The following is a 25,304-nucleotide window of genomic DNA, read 5'->3' as shown; positions in this document are numbered from 1 at the left end:
GTGGAGGAGGACCTGGGAATGAGACGGGGCATCTGGTGTACTCAGGTGAGTCTGTAAACAAGCTTCCATGTGGTTGTGAAGATAAATGAGGCCATGTATGTATCGAATTTAGTGGCTACATCAGCAGTAATTATTGTTATAAAATTGTCATGGGGTATATTTCCGTGAACCAAATATTAGCACTAAGAAACAAAACATTTCACCAGTCCCCCAAAAGAGTAATTAATATGTGGATAACACAGGGCTTCCTAACATGGGTAGGGCATGGGCATAGTGATTCCATCTTGGATGTAGGCAGAGGGGCATATGATCCATATTTAAAAGGCCACAAAATCCATGTATTCCTATAGACGTTCAAATGAACTGTTTCCAAAACAACAGGTGATTAAAGTAAAGGATTTATTGTAATCTGCTTACAGTCCTTTGCAAAGACAGACATATGTTTTTGCATAAAGATATAAATTGCTTCATTTTAAACTAATTTAGTGTGGTTTTTTTAATTATATGAAGAAGTTTTGGTGAATTACGAATTGTACCAAACCAAGATTTTAAAGAGCAATATGGTACAAAAATAAGAGCAGACAGACAATTTGGACTGGGACAGGCATTCAACAGTGGATTTAGAATATGGCTTTGCTGTTTACTCAAGCAAAGTTACCCCGAGACACACAAAGAGTCAGTAACTTTGTTAATACAAAAAGCTGATGCAGACTGTCTCCATCCCAAACCCGGTTACGTCGAAATTCTGATTTCATGAAAAGTTAGTCTGAGCTAAAAGCTGCTCTTATGAAGCCATTTCTTTCCCAGAAACCCCCAGTCTGCATGCGGTGTATTTATCGCCTTCCATGTGTGGCTTTCATATTGCTGTGCATGTAAGTTGACTGTATTGAGAGATCTGCCTATAAATTAAATTCCTGAAATTGCAAATTATGTAAGAAAAAACTCCTCTGTCTGAGTGCAGCTTTCACAGGTTTCCCCTTGCATAAGGCAGGTGTCTTCTGAGAGACAGGGTAATGTTGCCTGCATGGTGAACCCTGGAGAAAAGGGTTGATCCCAGCGCTGCCATCTCCCGGCCTTGGGGTTCCCCAGCTCTAGCTTTTAGGTTTTGGAAAAGAATACGATTTCACTGAGTACCTGTTGATTATCATCACTTTTCCAAGATTAATTTGGCCTCTATTCAAAGCAGTTTATTTAGTGCAATCATATTAAGTTTCCCCAAAGATATATATATATATGTTTGTGATTTGGGGCAAGAGAAAAAGCCATAAATTGCCTCAGTGCCAAACAGATTAGTGAATTAAAAATTTTAGTGTCACTGTCTTGCTTTTATGATCTGTAGTGTTTTTTTTTTTCCAAAACTGTTTACATATAAAATTTTATTTTTAAAACCTACCTTTTAAAAATCTAAAAACCCTCTAATTATCGTGCGGTCTCCACGCTGTTCTGACTGAACTGTGCCCAGGGGCATCTTCCGTGGGCTTCCTGCCATGACCTACGTGTTCCTGTGACCAGTTCCAGGAGTGCAACACCCCCTTCTGTGACCGGAAGTGAACATTTCACCTTTTGCAGACAGAGTGCATGGAATTTTTCCCTGCCCCCCTGAAAGCAGAAAATTCAATTTCTAAAATGGGATGAGGATGAGCACTCTGAGCCACAGCCTTTCCAGTCTCTCTCCTAAAGTGGATTCTGCTTCTTGAGGGGAAAGAGGCAGCTTTCCTAGAGCCACAGCACTCCTGGGACATCCTCTCACAGGGGTGTCGTCGAAGGACGCCTTCAAGGAGCTGCAGACAGCACGCTGCTCTGTCCCCACTGGAAGGAGGATGGAGCCGAAGCTGGAAAATGCACTCTAGTCCCACGAACACCCCAAGCGGGAGACCAAGGACGAAACGAAAGTACAGAAGAAGTAGAAAGGCTTGGAGACAACCAAGAGGTTTAAGTGTGGTTATTTACAACAGAGACTGTAAAATGGTAAATTAGATATGAAGCTAAAAAAGGCACAGCTTTCCCTTTCTTAAATACACTGTAAACGGTTCATGATGCATGCAGAACATTTCACTTTACAAAAAAAAAATTTTTTTTTTACCTTGTTGGTTTAGACAAAGATAGTACTTAAATAGTCTCCAGCAAAATAGAATTCTTTCAAAAATACTTTCCCATTCATCCTATTAACCATTAAAGTTTTTTTTTTTTTGTATGTGTCTCATTTACAAAAGTTCCTTATACCTTATTTTAGGTCCTTCACAATTTATACATACAATAATGTACAGCACAGCAAAAGACTGCAAAAATTATCTGTAAAGCCAACACAATAGATACTAGAAATTGAAACCAAGGCATTTTTCTGAACATCTTATCCATTCTAATTAAATAATAAGTGGAGAGGGTGTGGATACCAGTGATGCAGAAAGACGTGGGTGAAGACGCACCCCGAGGGAGCTGCCAGTCCACTCCACGTGCTCCGTTATTACACAACAGGAATCTGTATATGTTTTTTCTTTTTTCGTTTTTTTAAATAACAAAAGAATATTAATGCCCCATATTGACTATACGTTTTTATGTGCAAACCAAGGGTGAGCTTGAAAAAGTTCGTTAGTTCTTGAACCCTTTTAACACAAGCGAACGATCCCAGAAACGACATGGCATAGTTAAAACTTCCATCTGTTAAAATATCAAAATCAGAAAGTTATTGACTAGATATGGCTTTTCATCCAGAGGAACAGGAACATGTTTCTAAGCGCTGGGGGTTGGAGAAGGAAGAACCTTCCAGACTGTGCACGTCTCGCCAAAGCCACGTCACCCTGCCTGCCCGCCTCCCAACCCTTGACATGATTTTCAACTTGAAAAACTGCTGAACAAGTGGGAATAAACCATCATGTGTGTCAAAAATAGGATTTTTCTTGGGTCCTTCGTGGGTGTGGAACAACACGGGGAAACTTAAGGCAAAGTTCTTCTTGTGAGACGTCTGCCGTCACTTCCTGTGAAAGTAAAGGGTCTTGGCATTCCCGGACTCCACCTTTGGCAGCTGGTCACTGATGATCTCCACCAGCATGGCTGGGAACTCCACTTTCAGGGCCTGGGACTCCCGGAAGGTATAGAAGCAAAATTCCAACAAGTCGCTCACCAGCTGCAACAGACAGACAGAGGGCCGTGACGTCAAACCCTGATTCCCACTCTTGCCTGCAGCCGGGGCAACGTTCACAAACCTGTGTCTACGAAGCCGCCCGGCTCATGTGGCTAAGTCATCCATCTTGGGGAAGGAAGGAGGATGTACCTGCTGCGTGGAATATGTGCAAAACAGATTCCAGTGGAGCTGTGTCAGGGTTGACTCTTAAACATTATCAGTGGCTCAGGGCCAGTAACAGAGTCCAGAGTGGCTGCAAACATCACTGCCTCTCACTTGTAAGTGTGGAGTTGGGTGGGGCAGGTATTGGTATATGTGTGTAGCTCTGGACCCTGGCACTAAGCCTTCCCCAGCCTGTAAGACCTGGCCGGACCCTGCCAGTGGAGTTGTGGCTGCTGGGAGGGCCAGACTCCTTCCTTCAGGACCCCAGTCCTGAGCTGAGCGCTGAGAGGTCTTGTCTTAAGGTGGAATTGACATGTAACTTGGTGGGAGTTTAAGGTGTACAAGGGGCAGATTTGACACACTTATAATATTGCAACATGGACACCTCTATTAAGGCACATCGTTACCATTTTTTTATGGTGAGAACTTTTAGGTCTCACTCAGCAGCTTTCCAGTGTATAATACAGCATTATTACCATAGCCACCTTGCTGTATACTAGATCCCCAGAACCTGTTGCTCCTATAACTGGAAATGTGTACTCTGACCGTTACCTCATTTCCCCCACCTTCTGGTAACCACCATTCTACTGTCGCTATTCGTTAGCTTTTTAGGTTCCACATGTGAGTGAGGTTGTACAGTAGGAGTTTTCTAATTTATCTCACCGAGCATAAGCCGCCCTGGGCTTTCCTGGTGGCTCGGATTAGGTAAAGAATCCACCTGCAATGCCGGAGACCTGGGTTTGATCCCTGGGTCGGGAAGATCCCCTGGAGGAGAGCATGGCAACCCACTCCAGTATTCTTGCCTGGAGAATCCCCATGGAGAGGGGAGTCTGTGGGCTACAGTCCATGGAGTTGCAAAGAGTCAGACACGACTGAGCGACTAAGCACAGCACAGTCTTCCCTAGATGCATCCATGTTGTTGCAAACAGTGGCGTCTCCTTGTTTCTCACGGCTGGACAATATTCCTGTGTGTGTATAATATATATTGATGTATTATATATTATAATATTATCTCTATCCATTCATCCATTCTCAGTCACTCTGAGAACACGAAAGCATCAAGGGAAACTGTCTTGCCGCCTGTCCAGCCATCTTCCCTCCTCTGTGACCCAAGGACTTTGCTGTCCTCCTGGATCTGAACTACTCCCAATTCTGTCAGGTGAAAAAAAAGACAAACCCACAAATGCAGTATAGCATTACTGGTTGCTTACTAGGAATATAATTTCAAATGAGAAAGTACATATTCTAATTTTTCTTGAGTTAATTCCATACCCTATTATGGGGAAGATGACCTTTGGTCATTTCCCACTGTATTAAAATAGGCAACATTAACATAACGTCTACAATAACGGCCATCTTAATAAAGTGATTTTCACTTTATTAAGTGAAAATCTGTAACTTTCCCTCAAGATTTTTTAAAAAAAGGCAATCTGCAGGCTTACACTGAGTCAGGTAGTAAATAATTGTGGTAAAGGACTTCAAAACAAACCAGGAATCTCAGAAAACCCAGTATCTGACGCTTCTGTTTGTGCCGGAACATGCCCTCAGTCTGCAGACTGGTATCTCCCTAGGCAGGTTCCAAGGACTGAACTCTCTGTACCCACAGCAAGTTGAGGCCTCATAGGCTGTGAGACAGCGTGAGGCACTCTCTTCTCTGGCTTATTCAGGCACACATGTGCTTGCTTAGTGAACGGTAGGCTTCAGCTTCCCCATCTGTCAAATGGGGGCAAGACGAGTATCCTGCGGCTATTGGGACATCCCTGCTGGTTCAATGGTTAAGACCCCCCATGCTTCCAATGCAGGGGGCATGGATTTGATCCCTGGTCAGGCCACTAAGAGCCCACATGCCGTGTGGCACAGCCAAAAAAAAAAAGAGTATCTGCTGCATGCGGTTGCAGGAGTGACTGAATCTGAACTGGCATGGAGTAAGCACTGCACGGGTACCAATTCACGATCATCCTTTCCCTCTTCCCAAACTCCGGAGGCGGTCCTAAGATGGCGGAGGAATAGGACGGGGAGACCACTTTCTCCCCCACAAATTCATCAAAAGAACATTTAAGCGCTGAGTAAATTCCACAAAACAACTTCTGAATGCCAGCAGAGGACATCAGGCACCCAGAAAAGCATCTCATTGTCTTTGAAAAGAGGTAGGAAAAAATATAAAAGACAAAAAAAGGGACAAAAGAGGTAGGGATGGAGCTCTGTCCCAGGAAGGGAGTCTTAAAAAGAAGTTTCCAAACACCAGGAAGCACTCTCCCTGCCGAGTCTGTGGCGAGCCTTGGAAGCACAGAGGGCAACATAACAGGGAGGAAAAATAAATAAATAACTAAACCCCGAAGATTAGGAGCCCAACGGTAACTCCCCCAGCAGAGAAGCAGTGCAGACGCCTGCATCCACCACTAGCAAGTGCGGGCTGGGGCTGCACTGCTTAGAGTAAGGATCGGGCCGGAATGCCCCGCGGGTAACCACAGGAACTAACTTGGGCTAGCAAACCCTGTTCCCAGACTCCTCCCACCATCTTTTCTCTGCAAACTAGGACACAGTTTGTAAGACCTGCTCTGGAGCATCTTTGTGTAACTTGGTTCTCAGGCCCCCCCTTCTATAAAATGTGAGATGTGGGAACTTTACATTTTGGCCTTTCCTGGATAGAGACTCTTGAACGAGATCTGCAATGGCAAATTGCTTGATTGTTTCAGGTGGTGGGCCAGTGGCTGCGAGAACTAAAAGCCACGCTGGGTCTTGCTCACCAGACTTGGTGCCACGGAGAAGTCTCACCGTGGGTGGCAAGGCGTGCCTGTCGGTGGTGCCGGCCGAGGGCACTTGGGGCCTAGTTTATGTTCACCCTGGTCTCCGCCCCTGCTGCTCCCGAGCAGGACAGCAGAGCTCTGCCATAGCCGAAATGTCTTTGGGGATGGGACGGGCTCACATCCACAGAGAAAGGCTCCCCGTGGCTCAGAGCGTCTGGGGAGGGCTGAGGTCTTACCCACCTCTCATCCATCCATCCCAGCGAGGGCATCTACCCCAGACCAGGTGCTGGGACCCTCAGTGGACATGACAGAGTCCTGTTCTACTGCGAGGAGACATCAGCGCAGGAGGTCAGGTGTGGACGGCGGCCAGAGTGAAAAGGGGACCTTGGTATGTGGCCCAAGGACGGTGTAGTGGGGTCTCTCAGTGGACTCAGAGCAGCAGGAAGATTGTGGGCGGCACCTGCTGGCCGACAGACTACACCCCTGACGCGTCAGCAGAGGGCCAGGGCCCCTTAGGGGTTTATGTTTGCAAATAGGCAACAGCACTGGTGACTTCTGTATGCAATGAGAGACGAGGAAGCAAAGGCAGCCAGTCCATGAACCTGAAGCAGCACGCAGGGGAGTGCCTCTGTGAGTCTGTAAATGGGGACAGGCCCCCTGTCTTTACCAGCCACGTGAGCATCACCTAGGAGATGCAGAGCAACTGGACCAGATGGAGAGACTGCAGGCCTGGGGCTCGGCGGGCGTTCCTGACAGGTTGGTTGGGGACAAGTGTCCCAGGTGCTACTTGTGACCCTGCATATTATAATGAGGGGCTGGCATTTCCTGCCCACCTCTGGACCATGGGCAAGGAAAGCAGCTCGCTTCCAGGCATGAGCTATACCCAGGGCTTCTGTTCAAAAGAGATGGCAGCTGCTGAGGGAGTGGGGCTCACGTGGGGTAGCCTCTGACCCTGAAAACACCTGGAGGGGGGCCCCCATTAGCACTAACCACTCTTAGGAAAGGGTTCACTGCTTGCTCTTGGGGTGGCCAAGATGTCCAGAAGCCCCTAGGAGCTACCAGAAGGTGCTAGCTGCCTCACAAGCCTGCCTGACTCACTGCCCTCAAAGGGCTACAACGCTCTGAAGACCCCAACCCAGCAGAACCTGGGCTGGTGGCTGCAGTTGGTGGGGTCAGGGAACATCTAAGAATAAAAGCCAGGATCCCCTGGTCCAGGCTGTAGGACCTGCCTGCCAGGCACCTGCTGACCCACAGCGCCCTCCCACAGCCAGAGCACCAGGTGTCCCTGGCCCTTCAAAGATGCTGAGGCGCCTGCTGCTGCAGTAGGTACAAGGGACCATCCCTCCTGGAGAAAAACAAGGCACAGGAAGAGCGAGGCTGCAGATGCTCAGAGCAGGAGGTGGGGACTAGATCCTGAGAGCTAGGGATTCACGTTTTGTTGCATCGGCAGGAGTGCTGACCCAGCAGAACGTACACCAGTTCCTGGACAAACTGCTGTGTTCTGGCAACACATCTACTGGTCATGCTGCACACAAGCACGAGTCTCCTGGGTGTCAGCCCCCACGTGCAGCGCGGGGCTTCTCTGTCCGAGCCCAGAGGAGCCAGAAAACTCAGGGACAACGAGGTATGTGTGATGCACGTCCCTCACGAGGCACCGTCCTGCCCTCTGCCCCAGGCACAGACAGTTGGTGGGGGCGGGCAGGCCACAGCCAACAACCTGGAAGGTCAGTAAGTACAAGGCTAGAAGGGGTCATGAAGCCCAGTTATAATCAGCAATGAGAGTCCACACAAACTCTGCCGGCCAGAAAGGAATGGCACGGTATATTTAAAGCACTGAAAGGGAAAAATCTACAACCAAGATTATTGTACCCAGCAAGGATCTCATTCAAAATTGATGGAGAAATAAAAAGGGACGTATATAGTCAAGAAATACAAGAGAAGAAAAAGATCTACAAAATCAACCCCAAACAATTAAGAAAATGGCAATAGGAACACACATATCAATAATTACTTCAAATGTAAAGAGATTAAATGCTCCAACCAGAAGACACAAACCAGCTGAACAGATACAAAAACAAGACCCATATATGTGCTGTCTATAAGAAACCCCCTTAGAACCTAAAGACACATATAGACTGAAAGTGAGAGGATAGAAAAATATATTCCATGCAAATAGGAAGCAAAAGAAAGCTGGAGTAGCAATCAATCCTCATATCAGACAAAATAGACCTTAAAGAAAATTACAAGAGATACGGACACTACACAATGATCAAGGGATCAATCCAAGAGGAAGACATAAGTATTGTAAATATCTATGCACCCAAAATAGGAGCACCTCAATACATAAGACAAGCACCAGCAGACATAAAAGGAGAAACTTACAGTAACACATTAATAGTAGGAGACTTTAACCCCTCACTCACACCAATGGACAGATCATCAGAACAGAAAATTAATAAGGAAACACAAGTCTTAAGTGATACATTAGATGAGATGGAACTCATTGTTATCTTCAGGACATTCCATCCAAATGTAGAAAAATACACCATCTTCTCAAGTGCACATGGAACATTCTCCAGGATAGACCACATCTTGGGTCACAAGTCAAGCCTCAGGAAATTTAAGAAAATTCAAATCATATCAAGCATCTTCTCTGACCACAATGCTATGAGATTAGATATCAACTACAAGAAAAAAAGCTTGTAAATACACAAACACATGGAGATTAAATAATGTTTCTAAATAACTAACAGGTTACTGAAGAAATCAAAAGGGTAATCAAAAAATTTCTAGAAACAAATGACAATGAAAACACAACTCAAAACCTATGGGATACAGCAAAAGCAGTTTTAAGAGGGAAGTTTATAGCAATATAACCCTACCTCAAGAAACATTGAACAGACAACCGAACTTTATACCTAGAACAACTGGGAAAAACAAGAATAAAAATCCCCTAAAATTAATAGAAGGAAAGAAATCATAAAGATCAGAGCAGAAATAAATGAAAAAGAAATGGAAGAAACAATAGTAAAGATTAATAAAACTAAAAGCTGGTTCTTTCAGAAGATAAAATTGACAAACCTTTAGCCAGACTCATCAAGAAGAAAAGAATCAAATCAACAAAATTAGAAATGAAAAAGGGGAGGCTACAACAGACTATGTAGAAATACAAAGGATATTAAGAGGCTATTATGAACAACTCAATTACAAGCATGGAAGCTGAAGCTGTGATCAATAATCTCCCAAAACACAAAAGCCCAGGACCAGATGGCTTCACAGGAGAATTCTATCAAACATTTGCCTATCCTTCTAAAACACTTTCAAAAAACTGCAGAGGAAGGAACATTTCCAAAACTCATTCTACAAGGCCACCATCACCCTGATACTAAAACCAGACAAAGACAACACAAAAAAAGAAAACTATAGGCTAATATCACTGATGAACATAGATGCAAAAATCCTCAACAAAACTTTAGTAAACAGAATTCAGCAACACATCAAAAAGCTCATACACCATGATCAAGCTGGGTTTATTCCAGGGATGCAAGGATTCTTCAATATATGCAAATCAATCAATATTATACACAGTATTAACAAATTGAAAGATAAAAACCACATGATAACCTCAATACATGCAGAAGAAGCCTTTGACAAAATTAAGCACCCATTTATGATTAAAACTCTTCAAAAAATGGGCATAGAAGGAACCTACCTCAACACAGTAAAGGCCATATATGATAAGCCCACAGCAAACATTATTCTCAATGGTGAAACAGTGAAAGCATTCCCCCTAAGATCAGGAAGAAGACAAGGGTGTCCACCTTCACCACTACTAGTCAACATAGTTCTGGAGTCCTCGCTACAGCAATCAGAGAAGAAAAATAAACAAAAGGAATCCAGATCAAAAAAAAGAAGAAATAAAGCTCTCACTGTTTGCAGATGACATGATACTGTACGTAGAAAACCCTGAAGATAGTATGACTAGAGCTAATCAGTGAATTTAGCAAAGTTGCAGGATACAAAATCAATACACAGAAATCACTTGCATTTCTATATACTAACAACAAAAAATCAGAAAGAGAAATTAAGGAATCGATCCCATTCACCACTGCAACAAAAAGAATTAAATATCTAGGAATAAACTTACCTAAGGAGACAAACAAACTACACAGAAAAGTATAAGACACTAATAAAAGAAATTAAAGACAACAAACAGATGGGGAGCTATTCCTTGTTCCTGAGTAGGAAGAATCAATATTGTGAAAATGACTATACTACTGAATGCAATCTATAGATCAAATGTGATCCTTATCAAATTACCAATGGCATTTTTCACAGAACTAGAACAAAAAATTTCACAATTCATATGGGAACATAAAAGACCCTGAATAGCCAAAGCAGTCTTGAGAAAGAAGAATGGAGCTGGAGGAATCAACCTTCCTGACTCCAGATTATACTACAAAGCTATAGTCATCAAGACAGTATGGTACTGGCACAAAGACAGAAATATAGACCAATGGAACAAGATAGAAAGCTCAGAAATAAACCCATGCACCTATGGGGTGGGTACCTTATTTTTGACAAAGGAGGCAAGAATATACAATGTGGCAAAGACAGCCTCTTCAATAAACGGTGCTGGGAAACTGGACAGCTACATGTAAAAGAATGAAATTAAAACACTTCCCAATACCAAACACAAAGATATATTCAAAATGGATTAAAGACCTAAATGTAAGACCAGAAAGTAAAACCCTTAGAGGAAAACACACAGACATAGAAAAACTCGATGACATAAGTCAAACCAAGATCCCTCTATAACCCACCTCCTAGAGTAATGGAAATAAAAACAAAAGTAAACAAGTGGGACCTGATTAAACTTAAAAGTTTTTGCACAGCAAAGGAAACTATAAGCACAGTGAAAAGACAAACCTGAGAATGGGAAAAAATAATAGCAAATGAAACAACTGATAAAGGATTAATTTTCAAAATATACAAGCAGCTTATGCAACTCAATACCCCCCAAAAAACCCCAGCTCAAACAAAAGTGGAACAAGATCTAAGCAGACATTTCTCCAAAGACGACATACAGATGGCTGACACACACGTGAAAAGATGCTCAGCATCGCTCATTATTCGAGAAATCCAAACTGCAATGAGGTATCACCTCACACTGGTCAGAATGGCCCTCATCAAAAATCTATAAACAATAAATGCTGGAGAGGTTGTGGAGAGAAAGGAACGCTCTTGCACTGTTGGTGGGAATGTAAATTGATACAGCCATTATGGAAGACAGTATGGAGATTCCCTAAAAAACTAGGAATAAAGCCACCATATGACTTGGCAATCCCATTCCAAGGCATATACCCTGAGGAAACCAAAACTGAAACAGAACACGCACTGTTCACTGCAGCATTATTCACAGTAGCTAGAACACGGAAGCACCTAGATGCCCATCGACAGATGAATGGATAAAGAAGCTGTGGTACATATACACGATGGAATATTACTCTGCCATAAAAGGGAACACATTTGAGTCAGTTCTAACGAGGTGGATGAACCAAGAACCTATTATATGGAGTGAAGTGAGTCAGAAAGAGAAAGATGTCGTATTCTAACGCATATATACAGAATCTAGAAAAATGGTACTGAAGAATGTATTTACAGGGCAGCAATGGAGAAACAGAGAGAATAAACTTACGGACATGAGGACAGGGGAGGAGAGGGTGAGATGTATGGAAAGAGTAACATGGAAACTTATATCACAATATGGAAAATAGACAGCCAGGGGGAATTTCCTGAGCTGTATGGCTTAGGAAACTCAAACAGGGGCTCGGTATCAATCTAGAGGGGTGGGATGGGGCAGGAGATGGGAGGGAGGTTCCAAAGGGAGGGGACATATGTATACCTATGGCTGACTCACACTGACGTTTGACAGAAAACAACAAAATTTTGTAAAGCAATTATCCTTCAATTAATAAATAAATAAATTTATTTTTTAAAAAGGGTCCATATTATTAGGAATGAAAGAAAGCCCTCTGTGTTGACTTTTCATTCTGTAAAAAATACATCTGGCTGGGAGCACAGAAGTTTAGCTGCCTGCTCAGCATGACTGACCGAGAGCCCATGTCAGGGCCACAGCTGTCGGGGGAGGGAGGCGCAGAGAAGCCTCGCAAGGTCACAGGGGGACTAGTGGCTCTCTGCTTGCTCGCCTTGGATGCTACCGGGCTTGGTCAGTGCCTCTTCCCACACTGTCTCCAATGAGTCATCATTGCCTGTGGCAGCCTGATAGCTGGGCCCTGCTCCCACCATGAACTGAGGTTATTTGTTGGGCGGCGGTACACAAGGAGGGTCCAGCCCTGCTGTTCTAAGGTTACAACCAGCGAGCAGTGATGTAGCCCCTGAAAGATACAGCTTCTCTGCAGAAGGGTCCCCTGCGTTTTCAACGGCAAATAAATTAGCTGCTGACTCCAGACTTTCACCTAATTAGGATGGAGCTTTTGCTTGAACTGAGCATTGGGTGGGGTCGGGGTGGGGTGGGTGGTTAAGCTTCATTTGCAAAGATCAGAATTCTAGCCGGATACACTGATAGGGGGCAAAAGATACACAGCTTTAGCTCTCAATATTGCAGCAGTAATAGAAACAATCAGCAACCGTTTACCCTCGCTGTTCCAGCAAGAGCCTGTGAGTGCTGGACAATGATGCAAGGAGTCTGGCCCTTGTTCAAAACCCCCCAACCTCCACCCAGCATGGGCTAGTGTGGGAGATGCCAGGGTGTGCACAGGTGGGGCCTCTGCAGCTAGGCAGGACTGCTTCTCTCTGGCCGGTGATGTCTTAGCAAAATGAGATGGTAACAAAGCCCCCTCCTACCCTGATTTAGTAGCATTTGCTTCTACATCCAGAAGAAAATATAACCTTTAACAACAAGGTTAGACTCTTTACTCGTGGGTTCCCATGGAAATCCCAGGCCCTGCTGTGAGGCTACCCTACTGAGTGTTCCTGGCAGGGTCTCCTAGAGGCTGAGTGTAGGAGAGTCCTAAAGGGCCTCCTAGATGCAACTGAGAGAAGAAGTATCAGAAAGAGAGCATCACAGAGTACATCCGCATCATGCATCCTCCTTTTTGTCTCCCCTTTGCAGCAAAGAATTAGTCATCCGTTTGTGAACAAAAGCTCCTCTGTGGAACTCTGGGACCCTTGGGAGAAGGCCTGCCCACCTGTGCGTCTGGTAGCAGGCAGGCGTATTTTGGCAAGGACTACGAAACCAGTGGAGCAGTGGGCCTGCCTGGAGCCCTCCTGCCATGGTTGAGAAAATACCCGGAGATGGCTGACCTGGCCAGATAAGGTCCACCGACAAGGAGGAACTGCAGAAAACCAGCCTTCCCAAGGGGAGATGCCAGCATACTGCTGGAGCAATAAACACAGGTGAGTTTGTAAGTACTGGAGATGGAAAGAAGTTTACTAGCGTTCCTCCAACCCCTGGCAACACTGCATGGGGTCAAATTATCAGGTGGCAGTGACCTATCCCTCAGGGGAAAAGGTGAGTGAGTGCCTGGCTACCTTGCTGTTGCAGGTCACAGCTAGAGAAACCTGTTTCTTTACAGTAACACCCAGAGAACTGAGGTGGACCTCCATGACTGGAAGGAGGAGGGAGGAGACTGGGAAAGAGACAGGTAGGAATATCAAAGGACATTAAAGGCACATATTCTTTAAAGTCCACTCATGAGCTTCTGTGAACACCACACCTGGAGATCTCCCTAGAGAGTCCACAAGGACCCCCAAATCCCCAAGTGCAAAACTCGCAACTCCCCTGACTCTGTGGCTGGCATCTTGTGCACAGTCCCAAACGTGGTGCGGCAGGAGGAAGCTCCAGTAGACAGGAAGTGTGCTCAGGAAACAGGCCGGGATCTGTGGGCAGGGGAGAACCCACAAACTTCTATAGCAGCACCACCTTCTGGAAACAAAAGAACGGTCTAGGAGTCAGCCTGTGGTGCTGTAAGAACAAGACAGAAAAGCTGAAGAATTCTGCCACCATAGGAAGCAAAAGGAGTGGAAAGATGTATCCACACAAAGGCAGACAAATTTCAATAAAGAGCATCAAAGAACAGAATATCCCATCTGAAGGCAACCAGCAGTACTTTAAGGCAGTATCTGCCCTTTCAAGTGCAAAAAAATGCAATGTAGAACTGCAAGAACCATGAAAAATCGAGAAAACGTGTCATCCTAAAAGACAGTCATTCCCTAAAAACTGAGATCAAAAGCATGGGCTTTTGCAATCTAGCTAAACTCAAGAATAGCTGTTTTGGACAAACTCAGTGAGCTATAAGAGAACTCAGGCAATTTAACAAGATTATGAAAAAATACAGGTTAAAAGTGAGTAATTTACCAAAGAAACATAAATCATAAAAAAAGAACCAGGCAGAAATTCTGGAGCTGAGGAGCTCATGGAATGAAATAAAAAATGCAACAGAGAGCATCAGCAGTTGAGCAGAATTAAGGAAGAAATAACAAGTGAGTCAGAAGATTTCAAATACCCATGTTAAAGGAAAACAAGGGAAAAGAACGAAAAACACTGAAGAAAGCCTATGGGATTGGGATTCCATCAAAAACCTAACATTAGAGAAATCACGGTTCCAGAAGGAGCAGAGAGGGATATGGGGCAGAAAATTTATTTAAAGACATAGCTGAGAACTTCCCAAACCTGGAGAGAAAAATGGACATCCAAGTTCACAAGGTTACTCTAAGACACATTATAATGAACCTGTCAAACACCCAAAATAATGGATTCTAAAAACAGCTGGGGTAGGGGGCGGGAGTAGATTGTAACCTGCAAAGGAACTTCCATTAGGCTCTCAGAAGATTTATCAGTAGAAACCCTACAGGTCAGGAGAGAGTGGAATCACATATTCAAACTGTTGAGAGAAAAGAATTACCAGCCAAGACCTACCCAGCAAAATTATCTCTCAAATATGCAGGAGAAAAGGACTTTCCAAGACAGACAAAAACTGAGAGAGTTCATCACCACGAGACCCACCCTGCAAGAAATGCTGAAAGGAGTCCTTTAAGCTGAAATGAACAGATGCTAATCAGGGACATGAAAACACATGACTACAGAATACACTGGTAAAAGGTTAATTTACAGTCAAATTTAGAAAATCCCAATTCTGTAAGAGGATGGAATGTCAACCACTTTCCTGTACAGGTCAAAGGAAAAGTAAATATTAAAGTAATTATTATAGTGACTACAATGTGCTAAAGACACAATGTAAGAAGAGGTAGATGATGACACAAGAATATACAAGTGGAGTTAGGCTGCTATGAACTTAAAATGAACTGTTTCATCTACGCAATGTCTTATGTAAGCCTCATGGTAACCACAAACCAAAAAACCTACAGCAGATGCCCAAGAGATAAGAGGGAAACAGCACACCAAAATGGAAAGTTACTGATTTACAAAGACAGGCAGAAACAGAGTGAAAGAAACAACGGAAATACAGACCGACCAGAAAACAGCAAACAGGAGGGCATTACCAAGTCCTCACATTACCAGTAACAACGCTAAGCATAAATGGACTGAATTTACCATCACAAGACAGAGCGGCTAGATGCGTAAAAAATTAAGACCCAGCTATATGCCGCCTACAAGAGGCTCACTTCAGCTTTAAGGCGGCATTCACACAGGCGCAGAGTGAAAGGATGGAAAGAGATGTTGATGCAAGCAGCATCCAAATGAAAGCGAGAGTAACTATCCTCATAATAGACAAAATAGACTTTAAGTCAAAAATGGTAACAAGAATCAAAGAATGTCAATATATAATGAGAATGTGGCAAATTCATCAAGAAGACATAACCATTGTGTATGTATATACTTACATATGTGATATCAGAGCACCTAAGTATATTAAGCAAATATTACCATATCTGTTGTACATATACAACAATCCAATAATAGTAAAGGACTTAAACATCCTACTTTTAGCAATGAAGAGATCATCCAAACTGAAAATTGGTAAGAAAACACTGGACTTGAACCATACAATAATCCAAACGGACCTAAGAGAACATTCCCTCCAACACAGGTAGGATGTACATTCATCTCGGGGGGACACGGGACATTCTCCAGGATTGACCATATGATAGTCACAAAACAAGTCTGGGCAAATTTAAGAAGAGCGAAATCATACAAAGAATCATTTCTGATCATAGAGTTATTAAACTAGACATCAGTACAAAGAAAGTCAGAACATCTACAAATCTGTAGAAATTAAACACCACATTCCTAACAACGAATGTGTTAAAGAAGAAATTAAAGGGAAATTAAACTATATCTTGAAGCAAATGAAGATGGAAACAATACACCAAGACCTATGGGATGCCGCAAGAGCAGTTCTGGGAAGACTGTATGGTGATAAATGCATATATTAAGAAGACAGATCTCAAATCAATAGCCTGACTTCACACGTCAAGAAAACAGGGGGAAAAGAAAAAAGTTCAGCAGAATGAAAGAAATGACAAAGATCATAATGGAAATAAATGAAATAGAGCTCAGAAAAACAGTAAGAAAAAAAAAACCCTAATGAAACTAAGAGCTAGTTTTTTGAAACAATAAACTGACAAACTTTAGCTAGAGTTGAAAAGAAAAAATAAGGCTCAAAACCTGAAAGAGGAGACATTACAACCGATACTACAAAAATACAATGGATTGTAAGAGACTACTGTGAAAAATAATATGCTAATGAATGGGATAACTTGAAGGAGACAAAGTCCTAGAAATACACAACCTAAATTAATCAATAATAGGTAAAGAGACTGAAACAGTTATCAAAAATCTCCAAATACAGACAACCCTGGACCAGATGGTTTCACTGGCAAATTCTACCAAACATTTAAAGATTAATGCCAATCCTCCTCAAACTCTTCCTAAAACTGAAGAAGAGGGAATACTTCCAAACTCCTTTTGCCAGGCCAGCATTATTAACATGAAAGCCAAAGATACTACAAGAAAACGAAACTATGGACCAATATCCCTGATGAATATAGATGCAAAAATTCTTAGCAGAATATTAACAAATAGAATTCAACATAATAGTAAAAGGCGTATCACAATGATTTGGGATTTATCTCTGGGATTAAAGACAGTTCAACATAGACAAATCAATAAATGTGGTCCATCCATTCTAAGTCACTTCAGTCAAGTTTGACTCTTTGTGAACCTATGGACTGTAGCCCACCAGGCTGCTCTATCCATGGGATTCTCTAGGCAAGAATATTTGAGTGGGTCCCCATTTCTCTCTCCAGGGGATATTCCAAACCCAGGGATCAAACCCACATCTCTTAAGTCTCCTGCACTGGCAGGTTCTTTGCTGCTAGTGCCACCTGGGAAGCCCCTAAACGTAGTACACTACATTAACAGAATTAAAACTTATATAATCATCTCAATAAATGCAAAAAAAGCATCTCATAAAATACAACATCCCTTTGTTAGGTAGTTAGAATAGGAAAAAGGAGTCCAGAATGGCAGTGACTAAAAGACAAAGAAGGGAAAAGCCCATGAAAACAGAACTAGTAAAACAAACAGCCCTCCTGGCTAGCCCAATTTACATAGCGCAGACCCAGGGGGAGGAGAAAAAACATATAAAAAGAGGAGCCAAAATTGAGTTGGGGGCTTCTCTTCCCTTTGAGGTGTTTGGGTAGGCACGCCCTCACACCTTGAGGATGTATTTCCCTTTGCTTTCTAAATAAAACTGAGCTATAACACAGAGCTGTAACACTGGTCTGTCCGAGAAAATTACACGGGGCTGTAACACTGGTCTGTCCGTTGCTTCAAATTTTTGTTGCAACGAGACAGAACCGAGGAAATTACAAATACCCCTGACACCTTCATGAAAAGTCTCTCAGCAAACTGTGTATTAAGGGAGAATACCTGAACAAAATAAAGGCCACATATGACAAACTCAGAGCTATTGTTATACTCAATGGAGAAAGACAAAGTTTTTCTTCTATTATCAGGAGCAAGGCAAGAGTGCCCACTCTCACCCCTCTTAATCAGTATAGTACTAGAAATCCTATCCAGAACAATAGTTGCTGATGTTCAGTTGCTAAGTCATGTGTGACTCTTTGTGGCCCCTGGACTGCAGCATTCCAGGCTCCCCTGTCCTTCACTATCTCCTGGATTGCTCAAATTCACATCCACTGACACCAAAAACACAAGTAACAAAAGCAAAGTTCAACAAGTACAACTACATCAAGCTGTAAAGCTTCTGCAGAGCAAAAGAAACAATCAAAAAATGAAAAGGCAAACGACAGGACAGGAGACAATATCTTCAAATCACATATAAGATAAGGGATTAATATCTAAAACATATTAAAAATTCATAACTCAATAATAAGCAATCCAATTGAACAATGGGTAGAGGAACGGAATATACTTTGTTTTTCTAAAGAAAACATCCAAATGGCCAAAGGTACAATGAAAAAGATCCTCCACCTCACTAATCAGGGAAATATAAATCAAAACCACAGTGAGATACCAACTCCACTGATACCAGAGAATGACACCTGTTAGAATCGCTGTCACCAGGAAGAGAAGAGATATGTGTTAGTGAGGATGTGAAGAAAATGGGACCCTGCACACTGTTGCTGGTGGGAAGGCAAAGCAGTTCAGCCACTATGCAGAACAGTACAGGGTTCCTCAAAACATTAGAATGACCCTATGATCCAGCACCCTCACTCCTGGTTATGCAGCTGAAGGAAAGGAAAACGGGACATGAGAGAGAGATATACCCACTGTTGTGTTTACTGCAGCAATACACACAGTAGTCAAGACACGGAAATAACCTGAGAGTCAAGAGACGAATGGATGAAGAAGATGTGATACACACACACAAATAAGAGAGATTTTTCAGCCACGAGAAAGAAGGAGCTGTGCAGCAACTCTGATGGACCGCAAGGGCGTTATGTTAAGTGAGACATGCCAGACAGAGACAAACACTGGACGATCCCATTTATATGTGGGATCTGAAAAAGCCAAACTCTTAAAAACTGAGATTAGAAGACTGGTTACCAGGGGGAAGAGCGACGTTGGCAAACAGATGTTGTTTAAGGGTACAAACTTGCAACCAGCAGGTAAGTCCTAGAGATCTGATGCACACCATAGTGATTACAGACAAGAATACTAGTTTATAAAGCTGCTACTCAGTTTAAACTCACTATAAAGGTGCTCGTCACTCCACAGTGCCTGACTCTTTGCAAGCCCATGGACTGCATGGATTGATTGGATCTTAACTGTTCCTACCACAAAAAAGAAATGGTAATTATGTGACATGATAGAGAGGTTAGCTAACCCTATGGTGGCAATCATTTCACAATATATAAATGTATAAAAGCAGTATGCTGGACATCGTAAACTTTTATAATATTATATGTCAGTTATATCTCAGTAAAAAAGTACTCGAATCCAATAACACATGATCATACACCATGAGCCAGTAGAATTCTTGCCAGGTTCACAAGAATGTCACCATAAGCACATCGATCAATGTGGTACATCACATCAACCGATGACAAAACCACACGTTCATCTCAAAAGGTGCAGAGAAAGCATTTGAAAATATTCGAGGATGCATTCGTGATAAAAACTCTCACCTAGGTGGCTTCAGAAGGAACATATACTCAAGATAATAAAATCTACTTATGACAGATCCATGGCCAATATAATACTCAGTGGCACTGAAGGTAAAAGCCTTCATGCTAAAATCTGGAACAAGTCGAGGATGCCCATTATCATCTCTCCTATTCAACATAATACTGGAAGTCCTAGCCACAGCAATCAGGTAAGAAAAAGTAATAAAACGTATCCAAATTGGAAGCAAAGAGGTAAAACTGTCATATGAAGATGATACGATATTACATATAGAAAACCCTTAGGGGCTTCCCAGATTCCACCAAAAACTAGAGCTGATCAAGAAAATCAGCAACGTAGTAGGATACATGATTAACATACAGAAATTTCTTTACACCAACAATGAAATATCATAAAGGGAATTAAAAATAAAACAATAACTTTTAAAATCACACCACCCGAAATACTCAGAATAAACCTGACCAGGAAGTGAACGACTGATGTGCTGAGACCCATAAAACTGATGCAGGAAGTGGAAGATGATTCAAAGGAACGGAAAGATATGCGGCGCTCCTGGAAAGATACGCGGCGCTCCCGGAAAGATACGCGGCGCTCCCGGAAAGCTACGCGGCGCTCCTGGAAAGATATGAGACGCTCCTGGTTTGGAAGAATTAATATTGTTAAAATGAACATGTTACCCCAAGCAATCTATAGATTTAATGTGATCCCTGACAAATTACTGATGACGTTTTTCACGGAACTAGAATAATCCTAAAATTCATATGGAATCATAAAAGATCTAGAATTGCCAAAGGAATCCTGAAGAAAAGAAACAAAGTAAAGAGACTTAACTGTCCCAGACTTCAGACAATACGATAAGGCTACAGTAATCAAAAAAACGTTGTACTGGCACAAAAACAAACATATGAATTGATGGTACAGAATAGAGACTCCAGAAATAAACACACACCTTTGATCAATTAATCTTCAACGAGAAAAATAGACAATGGGAAAAAGACAGGCTATTCACCAAATGGATGTGGAAAAGTTGGACTGTTGGATATAAACCAATGAAGTTAGAACACACCCTCCCACCATACACACACACAAAAAACTCTAAATGGCTTAAGGGCTTAAACATAAGATCCAACACCATAAAACTCCTAAAAGAGATCATTGGCAAAAAGTTTTCTGAAATAAATCATACCGTAGGTCAGTCTCCCAAGGCAACAGAAATAAAAACAAACAAGTGGGATCTAATAAAACGTACAAGATTTGCACAGCAAGTGAGACCATAAACAAAATGGAAAGACAACCTACAGGATGAGAGAAAATATTTGCACATGATGCAACTGACAAAGAGTTTCATTTCCAAAACATACAAACAGCTCACACAACTAAACAACAAAAAACTAACAACCCAATAAAAAAAAATGGGCAGAAGGCTTAAATAAATATTTCCCAAAGAAGAAATACAGACAGCCATTAGGCATAAGAAAGCTGTTCAACATCTCTAATTATCAGAGAAATGCAAATCTAGACTACAGTGAGGGCAGTTAATACCTCCTCACACTGGACACAACGGTGATCACTAAAAAGTCTACAAATAACAAATGCTGGAGAGTGGGTGGAGAAAAGGGAACCCTCCTACACTACCAGCGGGAATATAAGTTGGTGCAGCCACTGTTGAAAACAGTATGGAGGTTCCTCAGAAAATTAAAAACAGAATTACTGTATGATTCAGCAATCCCACTCCTGGGCATATACTCAGAGAAAACTAGAATTCAAAAAGATAAATATACGCCTATGTTATAGCAGCACTATTCACAATAGCCAAGACATGAAAACAACCTAAATGTTCAACAGAAGAATGGATCAGGAAGTCGTGGTGCATATACACGATGGAATATCAGTCACAAAAAGGACAAAGTGATGTCATCTGCAGCAACCTGGATGCAACTAGAGGTTATCGGACGAAATTAAATCAGAGAGAAAGACAAATACCATATGATCACTTACGTGTGGAATCTAAACTATGACACGAATGGGCCTATCTGTGAAACAAAAGCAGAGACACAGAGAGCAGACTGATGGTCTCCAAAGGGGTGGGGGTTGGGATGGGGCTGCAAGCTGGGATTAGCAGGTGTAAACTTATGTATGTGCGCGTGTGTGTGTAAACAACAAGGTCCTACTCTGTAGCACAGGGAATTCTATTTGATATTCTAAGATAAACCATAATGGAAAAGAATAAAAAAAAATATGTGTGTGTATGTATATATATATATATATATATATATATATATATATATATATATATATATATATATATATATAGCTGAATCACTCTGTTGTATAGCAGCAATAAACACTGTAAATCAACTATACTAAAAAAAAAAACAAAAAAAAACAAACCAGGTATGGTCAGAAAAGTATCTAGAAAGGCTATTTTCACCAAAAGGCATTTCCTGGCCAGTTTACAAGTGAATATACTCAGGATATCAACTAAATTCTTGGCCTACAGGAGGCATTCGGGGAACTTAGCAGGAGGTTCTGGGGTTCTGAGTTACCACTGGCAGGAAAGCTGCTATCTAGAAGAGCGGTATCTGGATTCCCTATTTTAAAAAACTGCCTTCCTCTGCCAAGGACCAGCCTGCATGGACACAGGCATCTGGGTTCAAGTGTGTCCCAGATGCAGGAGATAAGCCTCTATGCGGCTGCTTGCTCATGTGAGCTCTGCCTGCAAATTCTAGACAAGTGGACCCCCTGTGAGGGTGACTTCAGGCCAAATGGGCACCTCTGGCTCTGCTTCCAGAGGCCCAGCTGCCTGATGAGGGAGAGAGGCAGGGTTGTCCCACGTGGCCTCAGAGGGCTGGCTCCCGAGCCTAGGCTGGTACGGGCTCGAGCAGCTGGGCCACACCAGGTGCCCAGGAATGGGCTGGCTGCGGGGGTCAGAATCAGGTCATGAAAAGCCAAGGGCATTTCTGAGCACTCCCCGCTGCTCCCATCCATTAGTATCTGACTGTTATCTGAGGCTACATCTGAATTCACTTCTCATCACTGTTTTTATAATAAATTCAACACCAGGAATCCAACTTTGGTCAGTGATGAATATTCAATCTTCAAAATATGTTATTTGGATGCTGTGCTATAGCATGATGGGTTCAATTTCCTTCCGATTTTTTTTTTTTGGTCCTTAAATTTATTTAATTTCCACCCTGTTTAACTTTCCTTGCATTACTAGCCTCGTTCTAGATCACGGCTCCGCCTTCTTGTGAATAAGGTCTATTGTACGTGTGGAAACCACAAAGAAAAATGACACAATGGAAAAGCAGAAAGTAGAGCTTAAAGATAAAGGGGTAATTAGAACATTGCTGAACAAAGGAAATCTAATGAAAGGGTTGGGTGTGAAATGCATTGGCATGTTACTGTATATAGAAGTATGAACTTTTGCTACTTGCGTTTTCAATATTTCCTAGATCCCTCTTGCAAATACAGGCTCCACGGAGCAGTGTAAAAATCTAAACCAATTCATATTTATAAGTTACTAACTTTAATATCTGGTTACAAGATGAAGCAGTTAAATCCTTATTTCAGTCTCTGAAAGCAAAGGATCACTGAGTAACAAGAGGCAGACACCACTGGCTAAGGACCAAAGGCCTCTTCTAATTCAAATAGGGACTCTCCAGTAGACACCAAGGTGGCTGAATTTATCCCTTTAATTCTATGAGGCCACTGAATGAATGAGGGGTCGGTAATTACGGCCTCCAGGGTAAATCTGACCTAATAATGGTTCTGTAAGAATTTTTCATTTTGTTTTTTATACTTTTAAACAGTTGGAAAACCAAAACTAAAGAATATCTGTGACATGTGAAATTTATATGAGAAAGTTTTACTGGAACCCAGCCATGCTCCTTCATTTAGATATTATCCGTGGCTGACTGGCTGTGGCAAAGGCCACAGGACCCACAAAGCCTGTGACATTTATTACCTGGTCCTTTATGGAAAAAAGTCTGCTGGCTCTGGACTGGAAGGAGCACCAGGGATTCAGCAATGGCTCTGGGAGAATGGGCTTTGGTTGTTAGTTATATAAATCCAGTATAAGATATTTCCTGATTTCAGAAATATTAAATGTGGGGGGAAAAGTCTGTGAATCAAGTGATATGGTTCTGGCTGGATCTGGTGTTCCAAGTATTATACAGATTCTCTAAGCCTTTAAGAAATGCTTTAGGAAGAATCCTTGTCCATAAGGGGGCTAAACTAGGCTAAGACAGGGCCCAGCTTAAAGGATTCAGAATTTTGCATGTAAGTGGAGAGCTGCCATCACTCATGTCATGTGGGTTATACACATTTACAATTGATTCTCATTGTTCTCAGTAGTTATGCCCTATAAAGTCACTGCCAGGCCAGGGAAATAGAGGATCAGGTTTCCATAAGCTACTGGTCACAACACCAAACTCTTAATACATAACCTTGTTTTATGTATGTCTCTGTGTATGCACTCAGTTGTATCTGACTCTTTGAGACCCCATGGACTGTAGCCCATCAGCCTCCTCTGTCCACGGGATTTCCCAGGCAAGAATACTGAAGTGGGTTGCCGTTTCCTTCTCCAGGGGATCTTCCCGACCCAGGGATCGAACTTTTGTCTCTTGCATCTCCTGCATTAGCAGGTGGATTCTTTACCACTGTGCCACCCAGGAAGCCATGTAACTGTTTAAAGACAACTTATTCCATGTATATTGCTGATTCCTTGACACTGAACTCATGGTCAAGACTACTATTATAACTCACGCCTAAACAAAGCCTGGTGGACACACTTACCATCTCCATAAGGCATATGGCAGACTCCTTGTACTGAGAGCCACACAAGACAGTGTGTGAGCAGTACATCTGGGGGCAACTGTAGACAGCAAGATCACCAACCAAAATGCAAAAAAGCAGTGGCATTACACAGTCCACCCAAAGGACACTCACTCACTGTACCAAGAGCTGAAATAAGAAGGCAGAACGTCACCTTGTTTGGCCTTGTTGGGAGCATGCTCCTTGGGGGTGACCTGAAGTTTCCACTGCATGTCTGTGAATGACTGTGAAAGTGCCCTGAGAATTACTGATTTGAGGGTTAAAAATACATTTTAATTAGTAGGCAAATTCATAAATACAGAATCTGCAGGAAAGGATGACCGGCTGTGTGTGTGAAACACTATACACTTTCTAGTCCCACGAACTGTGACCTTCATAAATAAAAGTGATCCAACGGCACCCTCCCAGCTTTTAAAATGATCTCAGGTTTCCTGTTTGTTTTACTTTTTGACCACAGCCCTCAGCATGTGGGATCTTCATTCCCTGACCAGGGGTTGAACCTGCACTCCCTGCGTTGGAAGGCAAAGTCTTAACCACTGGACCACCAGTGAAAGTCACTCAATTATGTCCGACTCTTTGCAACCCCATGAATACTGGAGTGGGTAGCCATTCCTTTCTCCAGGGGATCTTCCCAACCCAGGGACCCGCGAGAACCTAAGTCTCTCACACTGCAGGCTGAGGTTAGTTTTAAGGTTCCTTTCCCGTGCACTGGTTTCCCTCATTCCCTTCAGTCCTCACGCCCTGCTTTACTGACATTTTCTGCCTCTCTGACCCTCACTCCCTTCACAGACACACGTGCACA

At 42.6% G+C, this 25,304-nt stretch overlaps 1 protein-coding gene across 4 annotated transcripts in view; it reads right to left on the bottom strand.

The window, feature by feature from the left end:
• Positions 1–382: 382 nt before the first annotated feature.
• The window catches only part of NR3C2 (nuclear receptor subfamily 3 group C member 2), a 436,667-nt gene continuing 411,745 nt past the window's right edge, over positions 383–25,304 (bottom strand). For all 4 annotated transcript variants that reach the window (XM_069556741.1, XM_069556742.1, XM_069556738.1 and 1 more), the window contains exon 9: positions 383–3,124. In XM_069556741.1, coding sequence (XP_069412842.1) covers positions 2,969–3,124 — 156 coding nt within the window. In that variant the 3' untranslated portion in view covers positions 383–2,968. The remainder of the gene's footprint in view (positions 3,125–25,304) is intronic.

Source organism: Ovis canadensis, chromosome 17, assembly GCF_042477335.2.
Source record: "Ovis canadensis isolate MfBH-ARS-UI-01 breed Bighorn chromosome 17, ARS-UI_OviCan_v2, whole genome shotgun sequence".
Classification (NCBI taxonomy): domain Eukaryota; kingdom Metazoa; phylum Chordata; class Mammalia; order Artiodactyla; family Bovidae; genus Ovis; species Ovis canadensis.
Note: the sequence above shows the minus strand (reverse complement) of the source record. Positions and strands in the feature narration are given on the sequence as shown.